This window comes from Phalacrocorax carbo, chromosome 17 (genome assembly GCF_963921805.1).
Source record: "Phalacrocorax carbo chromosome 17, bPhaCar2.1, whole genome shotgun sequence".
NCBI lineage: Eukaryota > Metazoa > Chordata > Aves > Suliformes > Phalacrocoracidae > Phalacrocorax > Phalacrocorax carbo.
The window spans coordinates 9,543,946-9,565,158 of NC_087529.1; the positions used below are offsets into that span (position 1 = coordinate 9,543,946).

Consider the following 21,213-nt stretch of genomic DNA (forward strand, 5'->3'; position numbering starts at 1 on the left):
CTTCCTTGCTTTGAAACCAGGCACTGCGCGAGTCAGTGAAGGAACTTCCTTTTGGTTTGGAGAGGAAGGGTTTACGGTTATTGTATGGTTGTTTTCCCTTTTACCACCCTATTCCATCGTGCACCTGAACACCTTTACGCCTGGTTAACTATGAGCTGTGACCATTTTAGAGTTGGAAGACGAGTAACCTTTTTCACCAACCAGTGCAAATGTCTGATTTTTTTTTTAAACCAGAACCCTGACCACTCGCAGGAGTGATGGGAGCTGTGCTCACTACAACCAGCTGCCCTGCTACCCCAGAGGGGCTGTTCCTCCAGGGGCAGGAAAGCACAGCTTCAGCAGCAGCACCTCAAGCTTCTGCTGACCTTAAGAAACTTAAAGGGGCCTTTAAAAAGAAAAAAGCATGTGCCAAATTTGCAGAGCAAATTTAAGTCTGTAAATTAAGTGTAGTAAAGGCTCTTGGTGTAGATACAGGGTGGATTATGGTGGTAGCGCTCATAAAACAAATGCTCTTCCTTCCAGTTCACGGTGTTCTGGAGCTTGATTTGCATAGGGTGGTACGTCCTCCTCACTCAAGTAAGAAATTCTTAGCAGGCACTACTTCTGACCTGGCAGGTCAGCTACAATACGCAGGGTGCGTGGATTAGAAAACTGGATTCTGGTTGTGTAGACTGCAAAAGGGACGAGATCGAGTTTTGTATGCATTCCTATACTTGTATAGTCTTACTCTGTACAAAAAAAGTGTTCTTGCAGCATGTCTGGTAACCTCGTTACCTAACAGGTAATAACAGCCCTCCTTTCCTTACAGCTTTACTTTGGCACCTCTTACCGTGCCCCTTTTGTAGCAGTGCAGTACTACTTTTCAAAACTGAGCTTGACCATGTCACCTTTTCTAAGGGGGGGGGGGGGGGGGGGGGGAGGACAACAACTATTTATTGTCCACTAAAGTTTGTCTACAGCAGATAAATAATTGGCCTTTTAATGTCAAGACGGACTCCAGAGCCATCTTTTGATAAAGGCAAACTGAGTGTTTGGAAGTTAATACTGCATTCCAGTGAACCAAGCCATCGGTGTCCTGTGCAATTGTGGATGTAGAATTCTGCTGTCTACAGGATTCAAGTGTAACCATTTGTTAACTGTATTGAAGGTGTGTCCTTTATGAGGAAAGTGTTCCAAATTAAAAAAAAACAAAAGCTGCTGAAGTGTGTGCGCTTCTCTGGTCTTTCTACTCTGCCTTCTGCCACAGGCCTCCCCCGCAGTAACCATGCCGCGGACCAAGGGTAGGAGTCGTCTCCCAGAATAACCCCAGGGAGCTTTCTGAGGAAGTAGCAAAACCTTCCCCCACTACTGAGCTAGCTGTAAGTATTGCACTACAACATACTTAAGATTCAGAACACCTGCTGCCAAGTCTCCTGCCCAGGGAAAAAAGCAAAAAACCACAGCATGTAAGGAGTCTTATCAAAAGTATTTTATTTCACAGTCCATTTTTACAAAATAATAAGTAAAAGGCATATTGTTCAACATACAAATGTTAAATATACAAGGGAAAATACCAGGGAAAATTGAAGTTCGTCCAGCCTTTCAGTGTAGGTTCCTTGTTGTGGATGTGTTAGAAGTTCACGTGGCTTCTGATGTCATTGATCTGTTTTACCATTTCCCTTATGTGTTCTCCCCTTCAAGAAAAATAAATTCAAGTCAAAAGGCTTTAAGTCATTTTTGCTTGAGACTAATGAAGAAGGAAAATACTTCCTATGGGAGAAGCAAAGAACGGGAGCACTGTTGCAAGTCATTTTTTAATGATAGGCTGGATCCAGACTGCCAAAAGACCCTTGGGCAAAAAGGAGACTGAAACTAAAACTGCTTTAATAGTAGCGTAAGATGGCCAGTGCTGCTGCCACAAGCTGGCACACTTTATGCTTCAGACCGTCTCGGCAAGCTCGAGCTGGTGCATCAGGCAGCCCCTCATGCAGCACAGGTTAAACTAGGCCCTAGGAACTTGACTAGAGTTGCTTATCTAAGTGCCAGGGCTTGAACTCTAGGGGAGGATCCAAGCTTTAACTTACTCCTCTTTCAGGACGGTTTGGATGCACTTGCTCTGGTAGGCACTGAGGGTGATGCTGGGTTTTCGGGGGCTGGTACCCTTTTCCATCTTTTTCTGCTGGTATTCCTTTTTCATCTTAACCTATACGTCATGTACAAAAAGAAGACCCCAGTCAGTGTTGATACTGCCTGCCACAGGGAAAGCTTGTTACAGTCAAACTGGCGTGTCATACCACAATAAATTTCCAGTTCTTTTGGGTTAAAATCTGCTTGCTTTTGCATATTTCTTCCCACAAAGAGAAGAGAAAGCTAGCACTAAGACTGAGGAAGGTATGTAGACTTTCTTAGGGTTGCAGAGGCTCTGTCTCTATTACTAACAAGTATCAGAAGTTAGTTGTTGCTAATTTAACGAGTACCAAGTTGCTCTATGGGAAGGACAGTATTTCGTCAGCACTATTGTTGGGTACGGGTGCGACGAGGTCAGTAACCTACCAGCCAGGATACTTTGTTATCCCACCTGTCTGATAGCATTGCTCAAGTGCTGCAGCTGGTCATGTATTGTCTGCAATTCCTTCTTCATATCTTTTTCACTGTCTGATAGAACAGGAAGCTGAGTGTGGAAACTCCGAAGTACTTTCTTCATCCTTCATGTACAAAGCAAGGAATGTTGCTGAGTTAACTTACCTATTGGACCAGTTACGCTAAAACACAGTCAGTCTTGCGCTTCTGTCGTTCTTCCCAAGTCTCAGGGGCCCAAGACTTTACTTTCCTCTTTCAGTTAGTCTCACACAGCATTTCTAAACAGCAAGCTGACTCAGTCTGGACCTGAAGTCATACTGGAAAATCACCACTGAGCTCCAAAGAGAATTCGCGAGGCCCAGGCTTCTGACAAGCCCGGGTAATGCACGTGTGGTAGAACAGAGCAGGCAGGAAGCAAGAGTTGTTCTATACAACAGCGAGTGAGCTGTGACGAAACGGTGTAGCTTGCGCTCACCTGTTCATAATATCTTCTTGCTTCTCTTTGGCTTCCTCGTACTTGTCAGCCAGGCGCTCAGCCATTTCCCGCAAGCTTTTCCTTTATGCAAGTGAGAAATGTTTATTTACTTCAGATTTACATGCAAGGCAGTCTGTTTGTGGAAGGAGGACAAGGAGCCTGAAAAAGCAAGCTGGCGCAGGATGTGAATCTACATGCTTAATTATAGCTGGAAATGCATTTGCTTCTCGCTTGTTTCACACAGGACCCTGCATAAGGTACTTTGGTATGAAGGATGTCATTCCTGAGGTTTGACTTGATAAAAGCAGATAGATTATACTCACCTTTCCTCTCGACAGTAATTGAGATCTTCCAGCTGTTTCTTCTTCTGTCCCCACAGCAGCTTCACTCTTAAAATACATACATACATAAAATAAGAACTGCCCACAACAGCAATCCAGCTGAGTCAGGATTTAGGCCACAGATCAAATACGACAGAAGCAATTGATGCTCCAGGGAGTATGAAGAACTAAAAGACATTGAAAACTGGGCAGTGGTGAGAACAAACTCTTCTACTTTGTCCAACTTTATAATACCAAATACTGTAATTTGAAGAAGCAGAAACTTATTTAATGCAAGTTTCCTTTTAGCAGCTTTGTCAGGATTATTGCTGAGGCCAAAGGATTTCCTGCCACCCACAGGCACAGGCAGACTGACAGCAGCAAAAGAGTAGTATTTTATATGCGTGTGATTACTTTTTTTTCCTTTCCCCTGGTAACTCTATTTTTGGTTCTGCTATTCCCTTAGCCTTACAGGAGTACATCGTACTCCTCTGCAAAGGTTAGTCCAGCAGAGGAGTGCTTGGTACTTTGTGAACCAACATCACTGAGACATTGGAGGGCAGTTATTTACGAGGGGCTGTTTTTTCCCTACCTTTGCTGAATCTCCTCTTTTGCCAGATCTTGTTTCAGTATATATTCCTCTCTGAACACTTGTGTGGCCCTGCTGAGAAGCTGGAGGCATTCTTCAGGGGGAGGAGCAGCATCTTTATCAGCAGACCTTCAGAATATGACACAGGTTTTTGCAATCCTCCTCTAACATGTTCCTTTGAAAGGCTAAACCACTTTTAGAGTGGTCTATAATTAAACCCATGTGCTAGAAATAATTTTTCTTATATGAGGAAATGCCAAGGTATCTTAAGATACTCAAAACCCCCTGGGATAAGTGATGAGCAACCTCATCAGCTGCGGCCAGCCCTGCTTCGAGCAGGGGACCGGAGCAAGATGATCCCCCTCCCAGCCTACATGGTTAATTGATTTGACGCTGCCCCTGTAGGGACAGAGAGGCACAAAGCAGGCTGCAGGAGCTGCGCCTCTGTTATTGCTCTGTCCAAGCCAACGCGATGTTCAGGCAGGAGCTGAGGAACACACATCACCCCTGAGAATCTCCCCTCTTCAGGTTCCCTAGGAAAACATATTTACTCACTTCAGAAGCAAGGGATTGGCAGAACTGCGCTGCAGGATGCTTCGGATATGCTTCTCAAATGAGTGCTGTGACTCAGCCAGGATACGGAGAGGGGAAATGGCAACATCTTTGTCTTCTGTGGTACACAGCAGGGGAGGGGATGCAGGATGGACTGTACTTCTACCAAAGAACATCAAATTGGAGAACACAGTTTAAAACAGAAAAATTTAAACTATGTCAGCATTTAAATGGTAGTTAAAGCGTGGAAGTGTTCCAAGAGAAAATATTCCAATTATGTGGTAAATCCAGTTCTAGACAAGGTTGGTGGAGCTCGCATCCCCCCATCTTTGGCCACAGCTGAAACTAGCACAAATCATAGATATCCTTTGACTTAAGGAGAAGAAAGTTCCATAACATGGCAAGCAAGTGCTCAAAGGGCAGAATAACCTGCTTTTCAAAGCAGCCGAAAGCAATTTAAGGACCCTTTTTTTTTTTTGCTTTCCTGCAAACATAACCTTAGTCCCTCTGTAGTACTGTCTGTAAACAAATCTGATTTGCAGATTCCCTCATTATAAAAATGAAGAAAAAAACCCCCAATACTGATGTTAAGAACCTTTTGATGCAACTCTTGTCCTAATACTTATTAAAGGTGATATAGATTAACTATATCCCCTAAAAACACCTTATCAGTAGTAAATTGTCACTATAGTAAAGCTGAAGTGCTCAGCCAGAAGGCAAACTTCACTGTGTGTCATAGGAGGTGCAGACATCTGGGGTAAAAGGATCAAAAGAATAATAATTTAAAAAATACTATCCTGGGATCCTTTTCATGCAACAGTGACAGGTTTCAAACCAGTTAAGAACCACGTACAACAGAGGCCTTGTAATACACTCATAGGTGTTTGTGATGCAGATCATTGTGGGCCCCAGGATGTCAGAAACGATCCAAAATCCTCTAATCGGAGCAGGCTGCCTGAAGGGAAGAAAACACAAGAATTTTCCTGTCAAAAGTGTTCTTTGTTCCTGAAATCGTTGTGCAAGTTCACTCTTTTGGAAAAGCTCTCACTACAGCGACCTTTTGCTAAGCTAAGAACCGCTCCCTAGAATGACTCCTGCAAAATAATTATCCTCATACCGCACCAGGTGACCAGCAGTCGGCTGTACCAGGGCAAACTCACCCCTCCTGGGAGAGGGAGCACCTGTATAACTTAACAGTGAAACAGAAGCAAAAATGTGCTGTGACCCAGGAGATGTTACCCACTTGTAGTGGGAGGCACAGGCCTGGGCCGTGGGAGACCCCAGGTGCTCTGCGTACCACCTTTTTGCTGCCAGTGGCCTCCCCACAGGTAACTGCTAACAGCACTGGGGAGTCGCCAGCTGTGCTAGTTTAGATGACATTTCACACCTATTTATTAATAGGTTTAAGAGGTTGGTTTGTTTGTATTTTCATGATGTTTAATGCACAGCAGTCTATAGAAATTATTAGAGCTTATAAAAGTGAGAAAATAAAGCAGACATATAAAAATTACATAGCCCAGAAAAAGATGGGGTACCTCAGGAGCCCCCTCCCCCCAAAAAATGAGAGTGTCTTTCAAGGCGTTGTTTTCTCTTCACCAAGTGGATAAGAGGAACACAGCAGCATTCAAGACTCTCAGCCAAATCAATGCTAAGAGTTGTCCTGGGTCAGATAAATAGAAGTGAAAACTTCTGCTGGTTTGATAGAAGATTTTCACACAGGGATTTAGCTTACTTCCTGATACACAAATTGCTTATTTGTATTATTCAAATTCTGTTGAGCTGACTTCATTATTTTTAACGGCAAGAATGCAGCAAAAGAAGGCAAAGAATAAATATTTTCCATAGCAACTCACTGATTTGGAAGCAATAGAAGAGGTTTGGTTTTTACCTGCATGGCAATGGTTTGGTACAAAGAATATGTTCAACAAAGCACCTCTGTTCTGCTCCCAACTCTTGTAAACTGTCTTTGTCTTCTTCATCTACAAAGAGATTTGTCACAGTGTGTGAGATCCACTTTGCAGGGTAAGGGATTCTCAGTATTACCCACGTCCACCAACTTGTTACTAGCAAAACATCGGTGTTCAGATAGTCATCTCTTCCCTCCGCATGCAACAGTCTCGCCACTCACCTGAACCAAGGAATTTGTGCAGTTTATTGATCCACGTCAACCCCACACTATGGACACCAGCTTCATGTGTGCAGTGGTATCGAGACGGACATTTCGGATCTGAAATTTAAACAGCAAACGTAGGAGAAGGCACCGAACTGAGAACTCAGCCTTCAAACCTGCACTGTTGAACATGTCTATCAACTTATTGTCCAGGCAGCATTAACATCTTGTTGCACCTAGTAACTCTTCCCCATCCAAAAATTGGGCTAGATGTGTTAGCCACCTTATTGGAGTCCTGCATAAAATTAAATTATGCTTGAAATACCTGATGAGTTGTTTTGAACTATTCCTGTCACGCCACATCTGTATCAATCCACTAGATTTTAAAGGGAAGCTCAGTTAAAGCCAGCGGATCAGCATTGTGACATTTCTTGTTCAGAAAGACCCAAACACTTTGTCCTACCCGACCTCCTGCCCCGCAAGTACATGGGATAGTCTAATACGCAGATCCCACTCCTTCCCTCAGGATCACCCTCCCCACAGCACCTGCTTACAGATGTCGGTCATCACAGATGCAACAACTTCTACTTTATAATCCACAGCTGAAAGAATTTAGCATTGTGTGACCACATGTGACCTGCCCTTGCGTAAACACCAAAGCACCTCCCAGGCTTGCTCTTTCCGTAGCTTTATTGAAGACATCAGGCAAATCCTTACTCTGATACCACTCTTTGACACCAATGGTAACTTGAAAATAGCTCAATCCTGAATTCATGAAATAAAGCAAGTAACAGCCAACAACCTGAATGCCAGCCCTACCTCGATGCAATTTGATTGGGCAAGAGAAATCAGACTCCAAAGGCTCTTCTTCATCTCCTGATGCCAGTTTCAGTGCAAGTTCCAGCTCAACACATTCAAACACGTACAGGGAAGGAATAAGATCAGATCTTGGGTCCCATGATTTTTCTGACTGTAGAGAGCATTGAAGTCTTCTGTCAGACATCATTTAAACAGAAAGGCCAACACAAGCAACATCAAGAAAGAGTTATGTAATACAGGCAAAGGTATTAATTGTTAGGGAAAGTCATTCAAGTCTATTATTTTTACTTAAAAATAAATTTCTCAGAAGCATGCTTTCTTCTTAGAAGATCCTCTTCAAAATAGTTCATAGTAAGTTTGATCAAAAACTGATACACCTGCAGGATACACAGAACTGACATGTCAAATGAAACCACCAGAGAGTCACAGGGACTGGCTGGAATACGAGGAAGACTCACTACCTCATCATGAAAGAATGCAGCTTTGGTGCTTGGCATTGACTTCCTGGCATCCTGCCGTCTTGCAGCCAGGAACTTTGACTAGAGAAACAAAAATACCTATAGAAAAAAAAAAAAACAGGACAAGGAAGGTACCTGCTCATCATCCTCTTCCCCGTCCAGCACCACGCAGTGATAAAGCATTCCCGACTCGGTGGCAATCACCAGGATGTTTGGAACACAAGGCAGACAAAGGACAGCACAGGCATCGTAGCCGTAGTTATCTTCCGCAGCAGGGTGCATGGGCAGAGGGCCAAGCAGCTTGCCAAGATTTCCAGTGCTGGAATAAAGATGATGTGTTCACAACATAAGGTGTGAAGGAGACCTTCCCACAGCTGCCTGTGGGAGTTTGTTGGACAATCACTACAAAATAAAGATGGTTTAAAAAAACCCACCCAAAACCCGACGGTTTGGAGCTCTGTTTAACTTCCATTAGATAGCAGCAACCCAGAGTGCTGCAGATTAAGAGCCTGCACCACACCTGCTTGGTGGAGACCTCACAAAAGAAACTGGAGCTCAGTAATAAGGTTTTATGCTTTGAAAGCAACCAAGCTATGCTTCAACAAATTCAAGAGGAAACGTTTTCATCCAAGAACACAAAGTGCTCACAGAAAGCTCAAGTTAATTATCACTTAATTGTTTTCTTGCATAATAAAGCACTTTACAAGCAGTATTTTGTGGCCTGGCATTTCTGTAGGTAGAACTTTTGAAGGACTAAGCCTATTTCATTGCCTACAGACAGGATGTGCTCAAAGCTGCATCATTTCTCATGCAGATGCACACAGTGCTGTTTCTAACCTAAATACCACACATTTTAATACTCAGATATGCTAGATCTAACTTTTAAGTTTTCCACCATCTTCTCAGTTTTTTGAAGTGTATGGGGTTTTGAGTTTGGTTTTTTTTTTGTTTATATTCTTGATTCAGATTCTTTACCTTTCACCCTGGAACACACCTGCAAACCCTATATGACCGTAAAATATTTCTTTTCTCAAGACGCCACTGGCTCTTTCAGCCTTATCCAGAGCTAAGAGTATCTGCACTGTGAACTGGAGGCCCCAAAACACACCTAACAAACGGCCTTAGACCCACTGCTCTTTTAACAGTTCAGTGTCTTCATTTCAAACTCCTGACTGTAAACAACGGCCAGTGGAATCTCAGCAGTGCAAACTGCACCCTTAACGTCTGGATGAAAACAGATGGCACGCTATTTTTGGATTTCAGTCTGTTAGCACTGCCAGAAAGAGAGAAAACAGGCTGCAATACAATAAAACTCAGCCCAGCCGCCATTACAGAGTCCCAGACGAGCTGAGAGATGCCCCTCCAACCCAACAATGCACAAAGATAGAAGCGCCCATGAAACTGGAGGAGGAACGCAAGCCTACCTCTGTAGCAGGCTGACATATGTGAGGAATGTCTCTCCATTTTCGTATAAAATGTAAAGTGGGTAGGCCAACACTTCTTCACTCCCTCGCTGTCCAAGAACATTCTTTGGGACCGGCACCAGCAGGCCAAAGTCAAACGCCACCGCGGTCTCTCCCAGCGATGCTGTATAGGCTCTCCTAGGGACGAGGCCAAACAAGACCTGAAGTCAGCAGTGACTGTGCGAACGCACGTGTTTAACCAGGTCCATTGGTTTGTGCTGACAAACGACTGCTAAACGCCTGTCTGCCAGTCCTTTGATGTATCTTCAGCAGCAAAAGCATGCAGGTAACATCCTTCTTATGGTCCCTCATTGCTGCAACACACCCACCAGCCAGCCCAGTTTCGCAGGGTAAAAGAGGAGGGTGTACTGGTATTTAACATGTAGTGCATCAGTCAGTGACTTGACTAGCAGAGACCCTCAAGTCTTTCCTTCCCAACTAGGCCAAGAGGGAAATAAGTTCATCTGCATTCCCCTCTCAAAAAGCCCTTCTTAACCCCATCTTAAAGACAATGTGCATTTTTCAGATGGCTACTCAAACACTTGACTGTAGAGTTTGTTACCACTTTCTTTTAGAAGGATGGGGAAAAAAAGGGGGGGAAAAAAAGGTGCAGTTACTGTGGTAGGAAAAAGTCCTAGCACTGAGAAAGTCCATAAAAAAATCACACCAGATTTTCAGGTAGATTTATCACTTATTCATTAAAAACACAACTGAGAATACAGAGCTTATTCTGTCAAAAGCATTTCAAAATACAATAAGTCACACAAACCCTTTTTTGATTGTAAGAGTCTCCTCCTCAGTGTCTGAAAGAGCAATCACTTTGATGGGTGTCTGAGGTACCTTCAGACTGTAAAACCTAGAGGAAAGGAACAGCAGCAGTGGTCATTCAGCTGGCAGGGTTGCACGTGTCCCCGCTGATGCAGGAACACCAAACGGTATCAGCCTAAAGTTTCTCTAATCCTATTTTTCACTGGAAATCCTGGTAAGAACAGCAGGACACAAACATCTAGCAAAAAATCAGACTGGCTACGACAAAAGAAACACTTAGATAATCAACTACAAACAAGCTTTACCTTATAGTGTTATCTGAAGTCAAGAGCACAATATGGGGCTCTAATGTCTCACAGGGATACCAGGCAGCGTGCTTTAAAGTCAGCGATATTGAGCTCGTGAAGAACCTTTCCGCAATAGGAACCGTGCTGAAACACAGAGCAGAAACATGCACCGTTACAAGAAACACAGGAGTTACTTCTAAAGCGAAGCAGGGGCAAGAGGAGCTAGAAACCCAATTAAAAGGTTTCAAAGCCATTAGCTGTACTGTCTCAAAGTTGGAGGGACAGCTTTAACTTGAAGCGCTTTGTTGTTTCCATCTGGACATGTACTTTTAGCTACCACTGCTAAAAAACCCCAGAAGGGAGAGATAATGCTACAGAGCAGAGCCTTGCTCCTCAGCATTTGCGACAAGTTCAGACGGTCATTTACTTGCGTCGCTTGACAATCAGCAAGTCCCTGAGCCAAAATAGCTTCATTTGTGGTTGCCCCTACAACCCCGATACAAGCAATGCCTTCCGTGTCTGTTTGGCCCCAGGAGAGGAGAGGCTGTTGAGGCAGGACGCGGATGTCGGTGACCGCCTGAGGTCTCACCCACCTACAGTTCACCGTGGATTTCCCACCTTCAAACTCCGAATTCTTCCCCCAGCGCTTGGGCAGCTCCAGCACCATGAGCCCCTTCGTACCGATGAGCGCCACATGATGCTGCGTGGGGCTTAACAGCGTCTGATAAACCTCAAAAAGGGGTGGGTTTATGCAGATAAGGGTCTGAAAATACAAATATTACAATTAAGCACAAGCCGGCAAAAGCGCTCACGGAAGCGCGGCACGTCTTTACTTCGGACAGTGATTTATACAAGAGCTACAAGGTGCAGAACGAGGCAAAAAAAACCGCTTCCACCCACGGCCAAGCACAAAGCCGGTGGGTTTCACGGAGGGGAGACCCACCGAGAGCGGGCTAGAGGGCAACCGCTGGCCGGGGGTTTTCGGGGCCCGGTCCCCCTCGGCCCCGCTCCCGGTAACGACCCCCTCACCCTCACATAACCCCTCCTCACGGCGCCCCCCCCAGTAACGGCCTCTCATCCTCCCAAACCCCCCCGTCACAGCCCCCCACCCCGGTAACAGCCCCTCATTTCCCCGTAACCTCCCTTCATGGCCCCCCCCCACCGGTAACGGCCCCTCCCGGGGCCGGGCCCCACCTGGGAACGGCTGAGGCCGGCGGAGTCGGGCCCGCCGAGGCGGCGGAGGCCGATGGTGAGGAGGGCGCTGCGCTCGCCGTCCCAGAGGAAGAGGTCGCCGTCGAGGCCGAAGAGGAGGTTGCGGATGAGCGGCGGGCGGGGGGTGGCGGCGGCGGGAGCGCGATCGCGGAGGCGGCTGAACACCGCGTGCTGTGGCAGGGCCGCACGCCACTGCTCCGCCGGGCCCCACTCGGCCGCCATCGCCCCGCGCAGCCGCCGCGCGACACGGCGTCACCACCCCGCGCCGCCAATCGCCGCGGCCCCGCGCCCCCGCCGCCGTGCCGGGACTACATTTCCCAGCGCTCCCCGCGGCCGAGGCGTCCCCCGCCGCTCCCGGCCATGGAGCCGCCGGCGCGGAGGCACCGCGCGCGCTGCCCGGGACCGGCCGCGCCGCCTTGGAAGGAGACCTACCGCCGCGTGAGTGGGGGAGCGGGCCGGGCCGGGCCGGGGCGGGGTGGGGCGGGCCGGGGGGTCCGCCCGCTCCTCCCGGCCCCGGTTCGCCTCCGCCGGCCAGGCCCGGCCGCGGGGTCCGGGATGGGCCCGGCGGGGCCGCCGCCCCGCTCCCTGCCGGGCGCTGACGGACTCCCCGCTCCCCCCAGCGCTGCGCGGAGAGGCTGCGGAGCAGCCGGGCGAAGCTGCTGGAGCGGTACCGGCGGGCCGGGGAGAGGGTGCGCGGCGCGGGCCCGGGCGCGCTGCTGGTGCCGGAGGTGATGGAGCAGGAGTGGCAGACGCTGCAGGAGAGCCCGCCGCCCCTCGGGGGCAGGGCGGCCCTGGCGCAGGTCAGTACGGACGGCGCGCCGCGGGCCTCGCATCCGCACGCCGCCTGACACGCACCCGCCAAACGCGGCTCTCCGCGGCCGTAACCCGGCGCGCTCGCGGGTCGGAGCTGGCACAGCTCGGAGCGTCTGGGGCTCCAGCCTCCGCAGCTAGTGCGGGGCGTTGCGCTGGGGACGCGCTCGCCTTCGGGCGCACGAGTGAATTCCTCGTTCCCTTCACAAACTGCGTGAGAGTCGCGGCGGAGGGCGGGGGGTGGGTGGGGTTCCTCAGCTGGGGTTTTCACTGACTGCTCCTGGGCCGGGAATAAAACTTGGATGTTTTCAGAAGCAAGTTCTCGACCAGGCTGTGTTCCCATCCGTTGTGGCTGGCCTTGCGCAGGATGGATCGCTTTCCACAGCACGTGCTACTGCACATACGGAGGCTTACCAGATAGAATAAGCAGGGTGACTTTATGTTGCAGTGACAGCTTAGTCAGGTGCTGGAAGTTAAGTGAGAAAGCAGCCAGGATGGGAGAGTGGCTGACTGATGCACCTTTCAGATGCTAGAGGACCCCGATGAGCTAGCAGTACTGGAAGAGATCCAACAGGAATTGATCTTGCAAGGTAAATACTTCACATTTTCTGACTTCTATTTGATTTGTAATATTCCTGACTTTCTAGTAACCCAAACAAGCTGAGGCTGCACTCCCTGGTTCTTGCAGACAGTGTGATACAGAAGAGCCTTCTCAGCAACCTCCGTAGCCTCTCTAATGCACCAAGACCCTTTTTGACAGGTCCTAAGGGTTCAAGTGGCACTGTAAGGTCTGTGAGAAGCTAGCAAGAGAGGAGCCTGGAGAAACAGGACTGAGGCGTTCGGGGGCTGCAGGAACCCGTGCAAATCAATTCAGAATGTTTCTGAATTGTTGGTTGGAAAGTGGAGGGTCGCCCAATTGAGACCGGCTAAAGATTGAGCCATAGTCAAAACTGGATTAACAGGAATGACTTCACCAAGTGGAGAAATGTGATCCAAGGAAAAAGACTTCAGAAACCAGTGCCTGCCCCAGCCTCCCCGTGCCCAGCCGCTTCACGGGTGCGGCTTTGTCTCCAGTTCAGAGCAGGTGCGTGAGGGTGTTTTGCTGTGTTATTGCAGAGCAGTCGGTTATAGAAGAGTACGAGCGAAGCCTGCAGTTTGATGAAGAATGTCTCAACGCGATGCTTGATGGCTTGGATGCCAGCGACAAGGTCATCTGCCCAGTGTGTAGGAAGTAAGAAAGCCCTTGGCATTGGAATGAGGTTCTCCACTCCCCTACGGCAGTTTGGGCTTAGAAACAGGCAAAAGCAGCGGGCAAGCAGGCTGCTGTGTTAACTTCAACAAAATAAAAAAGCCTGAGCAACAATCTCCTAAATCTAAGAGGGTTTTTTGCTAAAATTTACCTTTGTGCTGGTGGTTGTGGTGATCTCACCATATGCTTTTTCTAGGAATAACCTGACCGTGAGGAATCACTTGGTTTTTTGCCAGTGTGGATTATACATCAGCACACAGGTAAGATGCACTGTGAGTAATGCGTTAAACCTGACATCTGAAGTCTGCTGCTGCTGCTGCAGAGGCAATTTTAAGCTACAGACAGCAACTTAAGTGCAAGGTTTCTTTTAATCCTGTTTTTCTCAGGATATGACCGAAGGGAAGCTTCGGTCACTTCTAGAAAACACTGTAACAGAGCACAGTCACAGGTGCTTCCACAACCCAGAGTTCACAGTTACCAGTGGAATGGAGGAAGAAGCCAGTCTGCTCATGAGCTGCCCGGTGAGTCTCAACGTCAGGCTTCTGGAAAGGGTCTCTGCTGGGGTGCGCTTCTCAGTTACAGGGGCAGAAACCACAGGGCTGTTAATCCCAGGGGTTTGTGTTGCTGTTTTTCCACAAACTTTGGAAGTGGTTTTACTTTTGACCACCAGTAAGTGTGAAAGGACGAGCCAAATTACACAGCTTATTGTAACTGCTGGACTAGGGAATCCTTCAAGGCCCTGTCAGACTCAGTCCCTCACCTTTGTCACACCTTAGCCAGCACCTTCCAAGTTGTGTGCGGAGCATCTGTTCAGATAAGTGGTCCACAACGAAGTTTTAAGAATTACTTCAGTTTAAACCTCCTCAGAAGGCTTGCCCATGCCTCTTAGGAAACACAGACCGTCCCTTTGGCTCAAGCTAGGGCTAGCAAGCTTTGAGCTTTGCTGCTTACATACAACCACCGTGTGTACCTACAGCACGAGGACAGCGTTAGGAGACACGCATTTCAGATAGCTTGGAACATCAGTAATTGATTTCATACATCGCTATAGCTTCTCTGTTCAACTTACCTTTTGTAAAGGTCTGCGACTCCTGGACAATCCTCCTGTAAGCTGATTTGGCTGCTGCTTTTTTTCTGGAAGGACTTCAAGACTAAAAAATCCATCCAGAGCTGCTAGTATTTTTTATGTGTATACTTGTAACTGCTGTGTCAGAAAGATAATTGAAAGGGCAGAAGTACTGCCCTGACCTGCACTTTTGATGGCACAGTGTCCATTCTGAAATAAATATGCTTAGTTTCTCTCAGCCTTTATGTTGTCTTTAACGTCTGTGATCTCACAGCGCACACTGGACTTCAGCTTTGGTTTCCGTTTAAACTTAATACAACTGGAGATGTGGGTTTGCGCAGGCGGCCCGAGCTGCTGCCCTGCAGCGGTGCCGCTGGCACCGGCATCCACAGCCTTCCAGTCACTGTTGGGCCTGAAGTGCTACAGCCACCCTGCAGGATCTCTCTAGAACAGCTACGTTAATACTAATGTAATGGGTTAGGGCAGCACATCCCTTCTTAAAATGTGTTTGAGGAGCTGAATTCTATTCCCTAACACGCAGATGGACATGCATGACTTCCAGAATGAGATTCACGTTTGTAATTAACACTGCTTGGCCAGCAAAGAACAACCATGCTGACGGAAGGGCCGCAGAAGAGAGAACTCCAGGCCAGTGCGGCTGTATTAACACTGGCTCAGACACAGGCAAACACCATCATTTTTCTGGTAGCTCTTGTCAGCAGTAGTTCAGCAGGAAGAGGAGAAACCACCAGTTTTCAGTGACATGTTGAACAGCTTTTATTCTTCACGTTCATTCTTAATTGTACAAAACCCACCAAGCAGGGCGAGGCAATTCAGGACCGTAACATTAGCGAACTTGATCTGGGCTGCAACATAACTACAAACCCCAAATACGAGCAAGAATCCTCATGCTCCCATGATGTTCACTTCCAAATTCAAAGTTACTTACTCTCAGTATCTGTTGTGAAGATACATTTGGGTATTGCTGGCTGAGCAGTGCTGTGGAATATCCACACTTGATCCGTTCCCTAGGCTATCCTACTGACACTTGACAAAGCTTTTAAGGTCTTCAAGGAATTTAATGTACTCCTGGTGCTCCAGTGCGGTGCTGAGCTCTATCAACTCATCAGCAAACGTGTTGTCCACTCCTCGATCAGCCAGGAAATCCATTAAATGATCATACAGAGCCTGGAACCAACAAACAGGAAACCTCCTTAGCACTCCTGGGTAGGGGCTGCTTTTAAAGTGTCCCATGGCAGACAGCCTTTCTTTCTCCCAGGAATATCTTAACAGCATCTGTCAGGAGACGGGCCAGCTCCGCATCCCCTTCTCAGGGGGCCTGGCCTTGGGTGTATCGGTTGGCGGGAAGGAGCCATGGAACAGGCCATCCAAACTTGTCATAAAAACCAAACCCAGCATCACAAATGAGCTGCGCTTGAGCTGATCAACTGGCCACAGGAGTCAGCAGGTAAAGCCTGGCAAAGGTGGCGCGCACCAAGCTCTGCCACTCCCCCCAGACAGTGCCATGGCCTCTGGAAAGGGTGGGAGCTGATGTAAATATTTTTGAGATAGAGTCTTCTACAAACATCAAATCTTTTTTTTTTTTTTTAATCCTACTTAACTGTTGCAACTCCAGCATATGTTAATGCTTGCGGTTCTCCCCCTCGCTCCTCAGGAGAAAAGATTCATTATCAGTGCAGTAATGCTAATACCTGCCATGCCTTTCTTGGTGTTTTGTTGGGTTGGGTTTTTTGTGTGGTGTTTTTGTTTTTTAAATAGCCCAGTATTACTGAGCAAATGATTAATTTTGGACTTCTGTAATCTGAGTAGATCACAAATCACAGACATTTCAAAATTAATTTTCTGTCTCAAATCAGAGAGGGGAAAAGACAGCAGCGTGGGATGTCCTAGCGCACACTAGCTGATTTCAACATGAATGCTTCCCAAAGACAGATAAGCCCTAGGAGTAAAGTTTTAACCATGTGATACACGGCATCCAACTAACATTTAACCTTCTGAAAGCCTGGCGTTGGGAACGTAGAAGCAGATGCCAGGCTCTTGGGCATACTAGTTTTCAGCATCACAACTACAAAAGCATACCTGGAAAACCTAGAAAACAAAGGTAAGTACACGTGGTATCTGATGTGCTACACTGTTAAACACATAGATCGAAAGATGTTTAAGCAAGTGTCAAAGCACCTCCGAAGTGTAACACAGCTGCTAGGAAATCAACCTATAAAGCCTGGAACAGAACGGGTTTCATTGCATTGGTCTCCAGCTGCCAGTAACGCCACCAGCACCACCCCGCTGCTGGGACCGCATAATAACCCTCACTTTGCAGCAGAACCACGACCTGATGACAAGTTGGGGCAGAGCAGGGGGATCCCCCATCTCAGGCATCTGGGACAGGACTCATTCATAACTCAGGAACAGCCAGGTGAGATAAGCTGAAGTGCAGTGATGAGCCAAGAAGCTGCAGCCTACAGCCCTGCTAGCAGCACTTACCCAGTCAAGGGAATCCGTATTGAGGGTGTAGTTGGTGTCCTTCCACTCTGATTCTCCAGTGGGCTGAAAACTGACCTCCCGAATTGTGAAAATATCACTTTCTTCCTCTCCCTCATGTCCAACCTGAAGCAGGAGATGAGATGTGAGACATACAGTTAGCTCTAGCTACGGGGCCCCTTCAGCCACGTCATCCCGAAGGCAGGAATGTCGCACTGCAGGCAAAGCCCCAAGGGCAGCACTAAGGCTGGGCCTCTCCCCTCTCCACACGTGCCTGTGAAGGCAAGCGCAGACATGCACGAGAACCGAGAACGCAGGAAATCCCTGAAGAGGTCTGCCTACCAGCAGCAACCTGATACAAGTCAGCAGCCCGATTTTTACAAAGATGGAAAAACCTCTTCTGTGTGGTTCTAAATCTATCTTCACACACCTGTCTGTGCTTTGTCAGCTAGGACTGGCTGCACAAGTCATCTGTTTAGGTTTACAAAATAAACCACAAAGATTGGTCTGAAGCAAAGCTCTCAATTTTGTCCCTCCCCACTTTGTTTTTAACCCCTACTTCTCTTTGTGACATCTCACAACAAGATCTGCAAGTTACTGACATGCTGTATTAAATCTATCTTGTTTTGGCCATTCCCGTTCACCCCTCTCAAGTTGCCGTGCTGTTGAAATTAAGCCATGCCTCCCTTCTCTAAGGTAATTCGATAAACTGGCCAATAAGCAGCCGAGCAGAAACGCCAGGTCAGGACGTGAGGAATGCAATGGAACATCTCCTCCCTGAAGAGCGTTCTTGCAAACACAAAGCCTTTTTTTTGTGTTAAAAGAAAAAAAAAAAAAAAGAGACTGCATCTTCTGCAGGTTCAGAAAACCGACACGCTACAAGGCGCAGTTAGATGAAACACTACGCTACAGTTACACTACAGTCAGGCAGGAAACAGGCAGTGAGCCACAGCCCAGGGTTTGCTACAGCCAACACACGGCCAGCTTGATACCCACCTCGTCTTCGGGATAATGGCAGTCAAGAACAAGGGTCTGTTTTGTATCATCTTTTATTACTTCCACAACAAAGTTTGGAGTTGATGTAAGATCAGGCTAAACAAGAGAAAAGTTTCATCAGCATTGGAGTCTGAACAGGAGCCCAAGTGATGACAGCACAGCCCAGCAACACAGCCCACCCAGCGCAGGCTGTTGGGTCACCCTTTCTGGAGTCTCTGGCCTGGCCAGGGCAGCCCAAGCCCCCTCCAGCCTTGCTGATGGCCCTTCAGCCCCTCCTCTGCTCTGTGGCTGGTCACAGGGGTAAAATGGCAGCTGGGAGCACCTGCCACCCCCTGGCAACCCTCCCCGAGCACGCACAGCCCACCTGGATGGGGCCCTCCAAAGTGACAGGAGCTGGGAGCAGGCTCAGATTATTTTGATGGCAGGAACTGCTTGTGCCTGCCCTCCCTCCCTCACGCAGGGCACAAAGACTGCCACACGCACATACGTGTGACAGGTCAAGTATGCTGCGCCTTCTCGGCGGGTACAGGCACGCCCAGGAAGGGACACAACCTACGACTGTCCCCAGTACCGTCCCTCCCACCTGAGTGCAACGCACTGGAATAAATACTACCATGCAGAAACCGCCAAGTTAACTGCCACAACGGAGCAGCTGCATTCTTGACTCGCTCAGCCTTGTGAATAGCTCTGCATTTCACTGATGTTGCCTACCAGCACCGTGAGTTACGCTAGTTAAGTAAAAAAGCAGTATTTATTGCAGGGGGTTGCAAAGGCAAGAGATAGATTGAGTTTCTCTTGTTTCTCCTCGTACAGCTCTCACTCTGCTCTGCCTTTCTGCTGCAGCAGGTCACGGCCAAGTGACAGCCAACCCAGAAAAAATCTGCATTTTGTGACTTAATGCTCTGAAACATCAAGCACTCAGCACTGGGGAGGCCCCACCTCGAATGCTGGGCTCAGGTTTGGGCCCCTCGGGACAAGAAGGGCCTTGAGGTGCTGGAGCGTGTCCAGAGAAGGGCAGCGGGGCTGGGGCAGGGTCTGGAGCACAAGTGTGCTGGGGGGCGGCTGAGGGAGCTGGGGGGGTTTAGCCTGGAAAAGGGGAGGCTGAGGGGAGCCCTTCTCGCTCTCTGCAGCTGCCTGAGAGGGGCTGGAGTGAGGGGGGGGGGCTGGTCTCTGCTCCCAAGTCACTAGTGATAGGATGAGAGGGAACGGCCTCAGGCTGCGTCAGGGGAGGTTTAGATTGGATATTAGTAAAAATGTCTTTCCTGAAAGAGTGCCCAGGCATTGGAAGAGGCTGCCCAGAGAGGTGGTGGAGTCACCAACCCTGGGGGTGTTCAAAAAACATGGCCCTTCAGGGCATGGTTTAAGAGGCACAGTGGTATTGTGTTGGCAGTTGGACTTGGTGATCTTAGAGGTCTCTTCCAACCTTAATGATTCTATGAAGAAAAACCTTAACACTCAAGGGTGAGGTTCTAACTTCCCTCCATGTACCCATCACTGAAGTGCGCGTCAAGACTAAGTTACCTCTTGCTCATCGGGTTTCTGCTCTTCTTGTGTTTCTTCTTCAGCCGAGGGTGGAATGCTGTTGTTGATGTTGAACGTGACTGTTATCCTTCAAAAGAAACAGAAGCAGTTACTTTGAACACACTTAAAAACTACCCATCAAAAATTCCTTCTGTTTGCAGCTTTTGTGGTGGGGACAGTGTTACTGCTGTTGAATTCACACCGTGAACAAAACCAGATATTGAAGTTAGAGTTTAAGACAAACACCTGAATGAAACGGGTTTCCTCCAATCTCTCTCACAAAAAAGTAGTTTAAAAGTTTTACTGAACTGTTTTTTTCTAATGCACGAAACTCTGTAACGTAACACATGATACCGTAGCAAATTAGCGAGTGCGTGAGTCTGCGTGGAAAGTGCCTTTGACCCAAGGCAGTAAAATAAAGACCCTCTGCAACATCCAGCTCGCCCTGACGGGACAGGCAGCGACACAAGTACCGCGGGCACAAGGAGAAATCCCCTGCAGAGGGGCTCGCCCAGGTGAGCCCCGCCGAAGGCCACACTTACTTCTCACCAGCGACCTTCCGCACGAGCTTGGCCTCCGTGCCGTGGACTTCCAGCTCCCACCCGCCGGAGACCTTGGGCAGAGATTTGTGTTTCTGGATCTTTTTCTCCTCTTTGATCTCATCCGTCAGGAACTGCGCGAAGGCTTTGTCGCCTGGCGGGGAAAGGGGAGGGGGCGGTTAAGGAAACGCCGGGATGAGCCCCGAGCCCGCCCCCCCCCCCCCCCCCCGCCACGTGCTGCCCGGGATGGGGGGGGCGCTCTCCTCACAACGCCCCCCCCCCCCCCCCGGGGGACCCCTCACAACCCCTCACCTGGGGTCCCCTCACGGCGCCCGCCCCCCCCGCCCCAGGGGTCCCCTCACGACGGCCCCCCCCCGCCCCGGGCCCGCGCTCCCCTCACTCAGGGCAGGGAGGGGCGCCCCCCGGCCCCCCCGCGCTCACCCTCCGTGTGGAGGCCGCCGCAGCCGCAGGAGACGCCGCCGGCCGATCCCCGCCGCGGGCGGAGCAGCGCCGTCCGCCACCCGCCGCCGCCCAGGTGCCAGAGGGAGCGCGCCAGGGGCGGCGCGGCGCCGGGCGGCGGCAGGAGAGCGCGGAGAGGAGAGGAGGAGGATGAGGAGAGGGGGCGGCGGGGCGGGGGGCGCAGCGGCGGGCGCAGGGCGGCGGCGGCGCGCAGGGCCCGAGCGAGCAGCATGGTGCGGCGGGCGAGGGCGGCGGGGCGGGCAGAGGACACCGCCGGCCCGGAACCGCTCGCCCCGCTTCCGGCGGCAGCCGCGCCCGGCGGCCCCTGCGGCGGCAGCGGGGCCGCGGGTTCGAGTCCCGGGCCCGGGCGGGAGGGAACTCGCCGAGAGAGCGCGCCGGCTACTGTTTCAATTTAAAATTAAGAAAGCGAGGCCTCGGAGCACCGGTGCTGGCCGCCTC

At 49.3% G+C, this 21,213-nt stretch overlaps 3 protein-coding genes across 3 annotated transcripts; 1 reads left to right on the forward strand and 2 right to left on the reverse strand.

Annotated features, from left to right (window-relative positions):
- Positions 1-1,446: 1,446 nt before the first annotated feature.
- NUP88 (nucleoporin 88) lies at positions 1,447-11,966 on the reverse strand. The gene is made up of 17 exons (XM_064468198.1): positions 11,595-11,966; positions 10,994-11,163; positions 10,419-10,544; positions 10,115-10,201; positions 9,307-9,483; positions 8,018-8,201; positions 7,425-7,575; positions 6,624-6,722; positions 6,384-6,474; positions 5,349-5,450; positions 4,499-4,657; positions 3,947-4,072; positions 3,358-3,423; positions 3,035-3,115; positions 2,558-2,684; positions 2,064-2,182; positions 1,447-1,673 (listed from the first exon to the last, which is right to left on the reverse strand). Exons 1-17 carry the CDS (start codon positions 11,832-11,834, stop codon positions 1,610-1,612), a joined length of 2,169 nt encoding a protein of 722 aa, XP_064324268.1. The 5' UTR covers positions 11,835-11,966; the 3' UTR covers positions 1,447-1,609.
- On the forward strand, positions 11,897-14,975 carry RPAIN (RPA interacting protein). The gene is made up of 7 exons (XM_064468208.1): positions 11,897-12,050; positions 12,233-12,412; positions 12,949-13,012; positions 13,539-13,653; positions 13,868-13,931; positions 14,058-14,192; positions 14,752-14,975. Exons 1-7 carry the CDS (start codon positions 11,973-11,975, stop codon positions 14,779-14,781), a joined length of 666 nt encoding a protein of 221 aa, XP_064324278.1. The 5' UTR covers positions 11,897-11,972; the 3' UTR covers positions 14,782-14,975.
- Positions 14,976-15,489: 514 nt separating this feature from the next.
- On the reverse strand, positions 15,490-21,037 carry C1QBP (complement C1q binding protein). The gene is made up of 6 exons (XM_064468195.1): positions 20,737-21,037; positions 20,299-20,449; positions 19,757-19,844; positions 18,236-18,331; positions 17,243-17,365; positions 15,490-15,925 (listed from the first exon to the last, which is right to left on the reverse strand). Exons 1-6 carry the CDS (start codon positions 20,984-20,986, stop codon positions 15,776-15,778), a joined length of 858 nt encoding a protein of 285 aa, XP_064324265.1. The 5' UTR covers positions 20,987-21,037; the 3' UTR covers positions 15,490-15,775.
- Between the last annotated feature and the right edge of the window lie 176 nt (positions 21,038-21,213).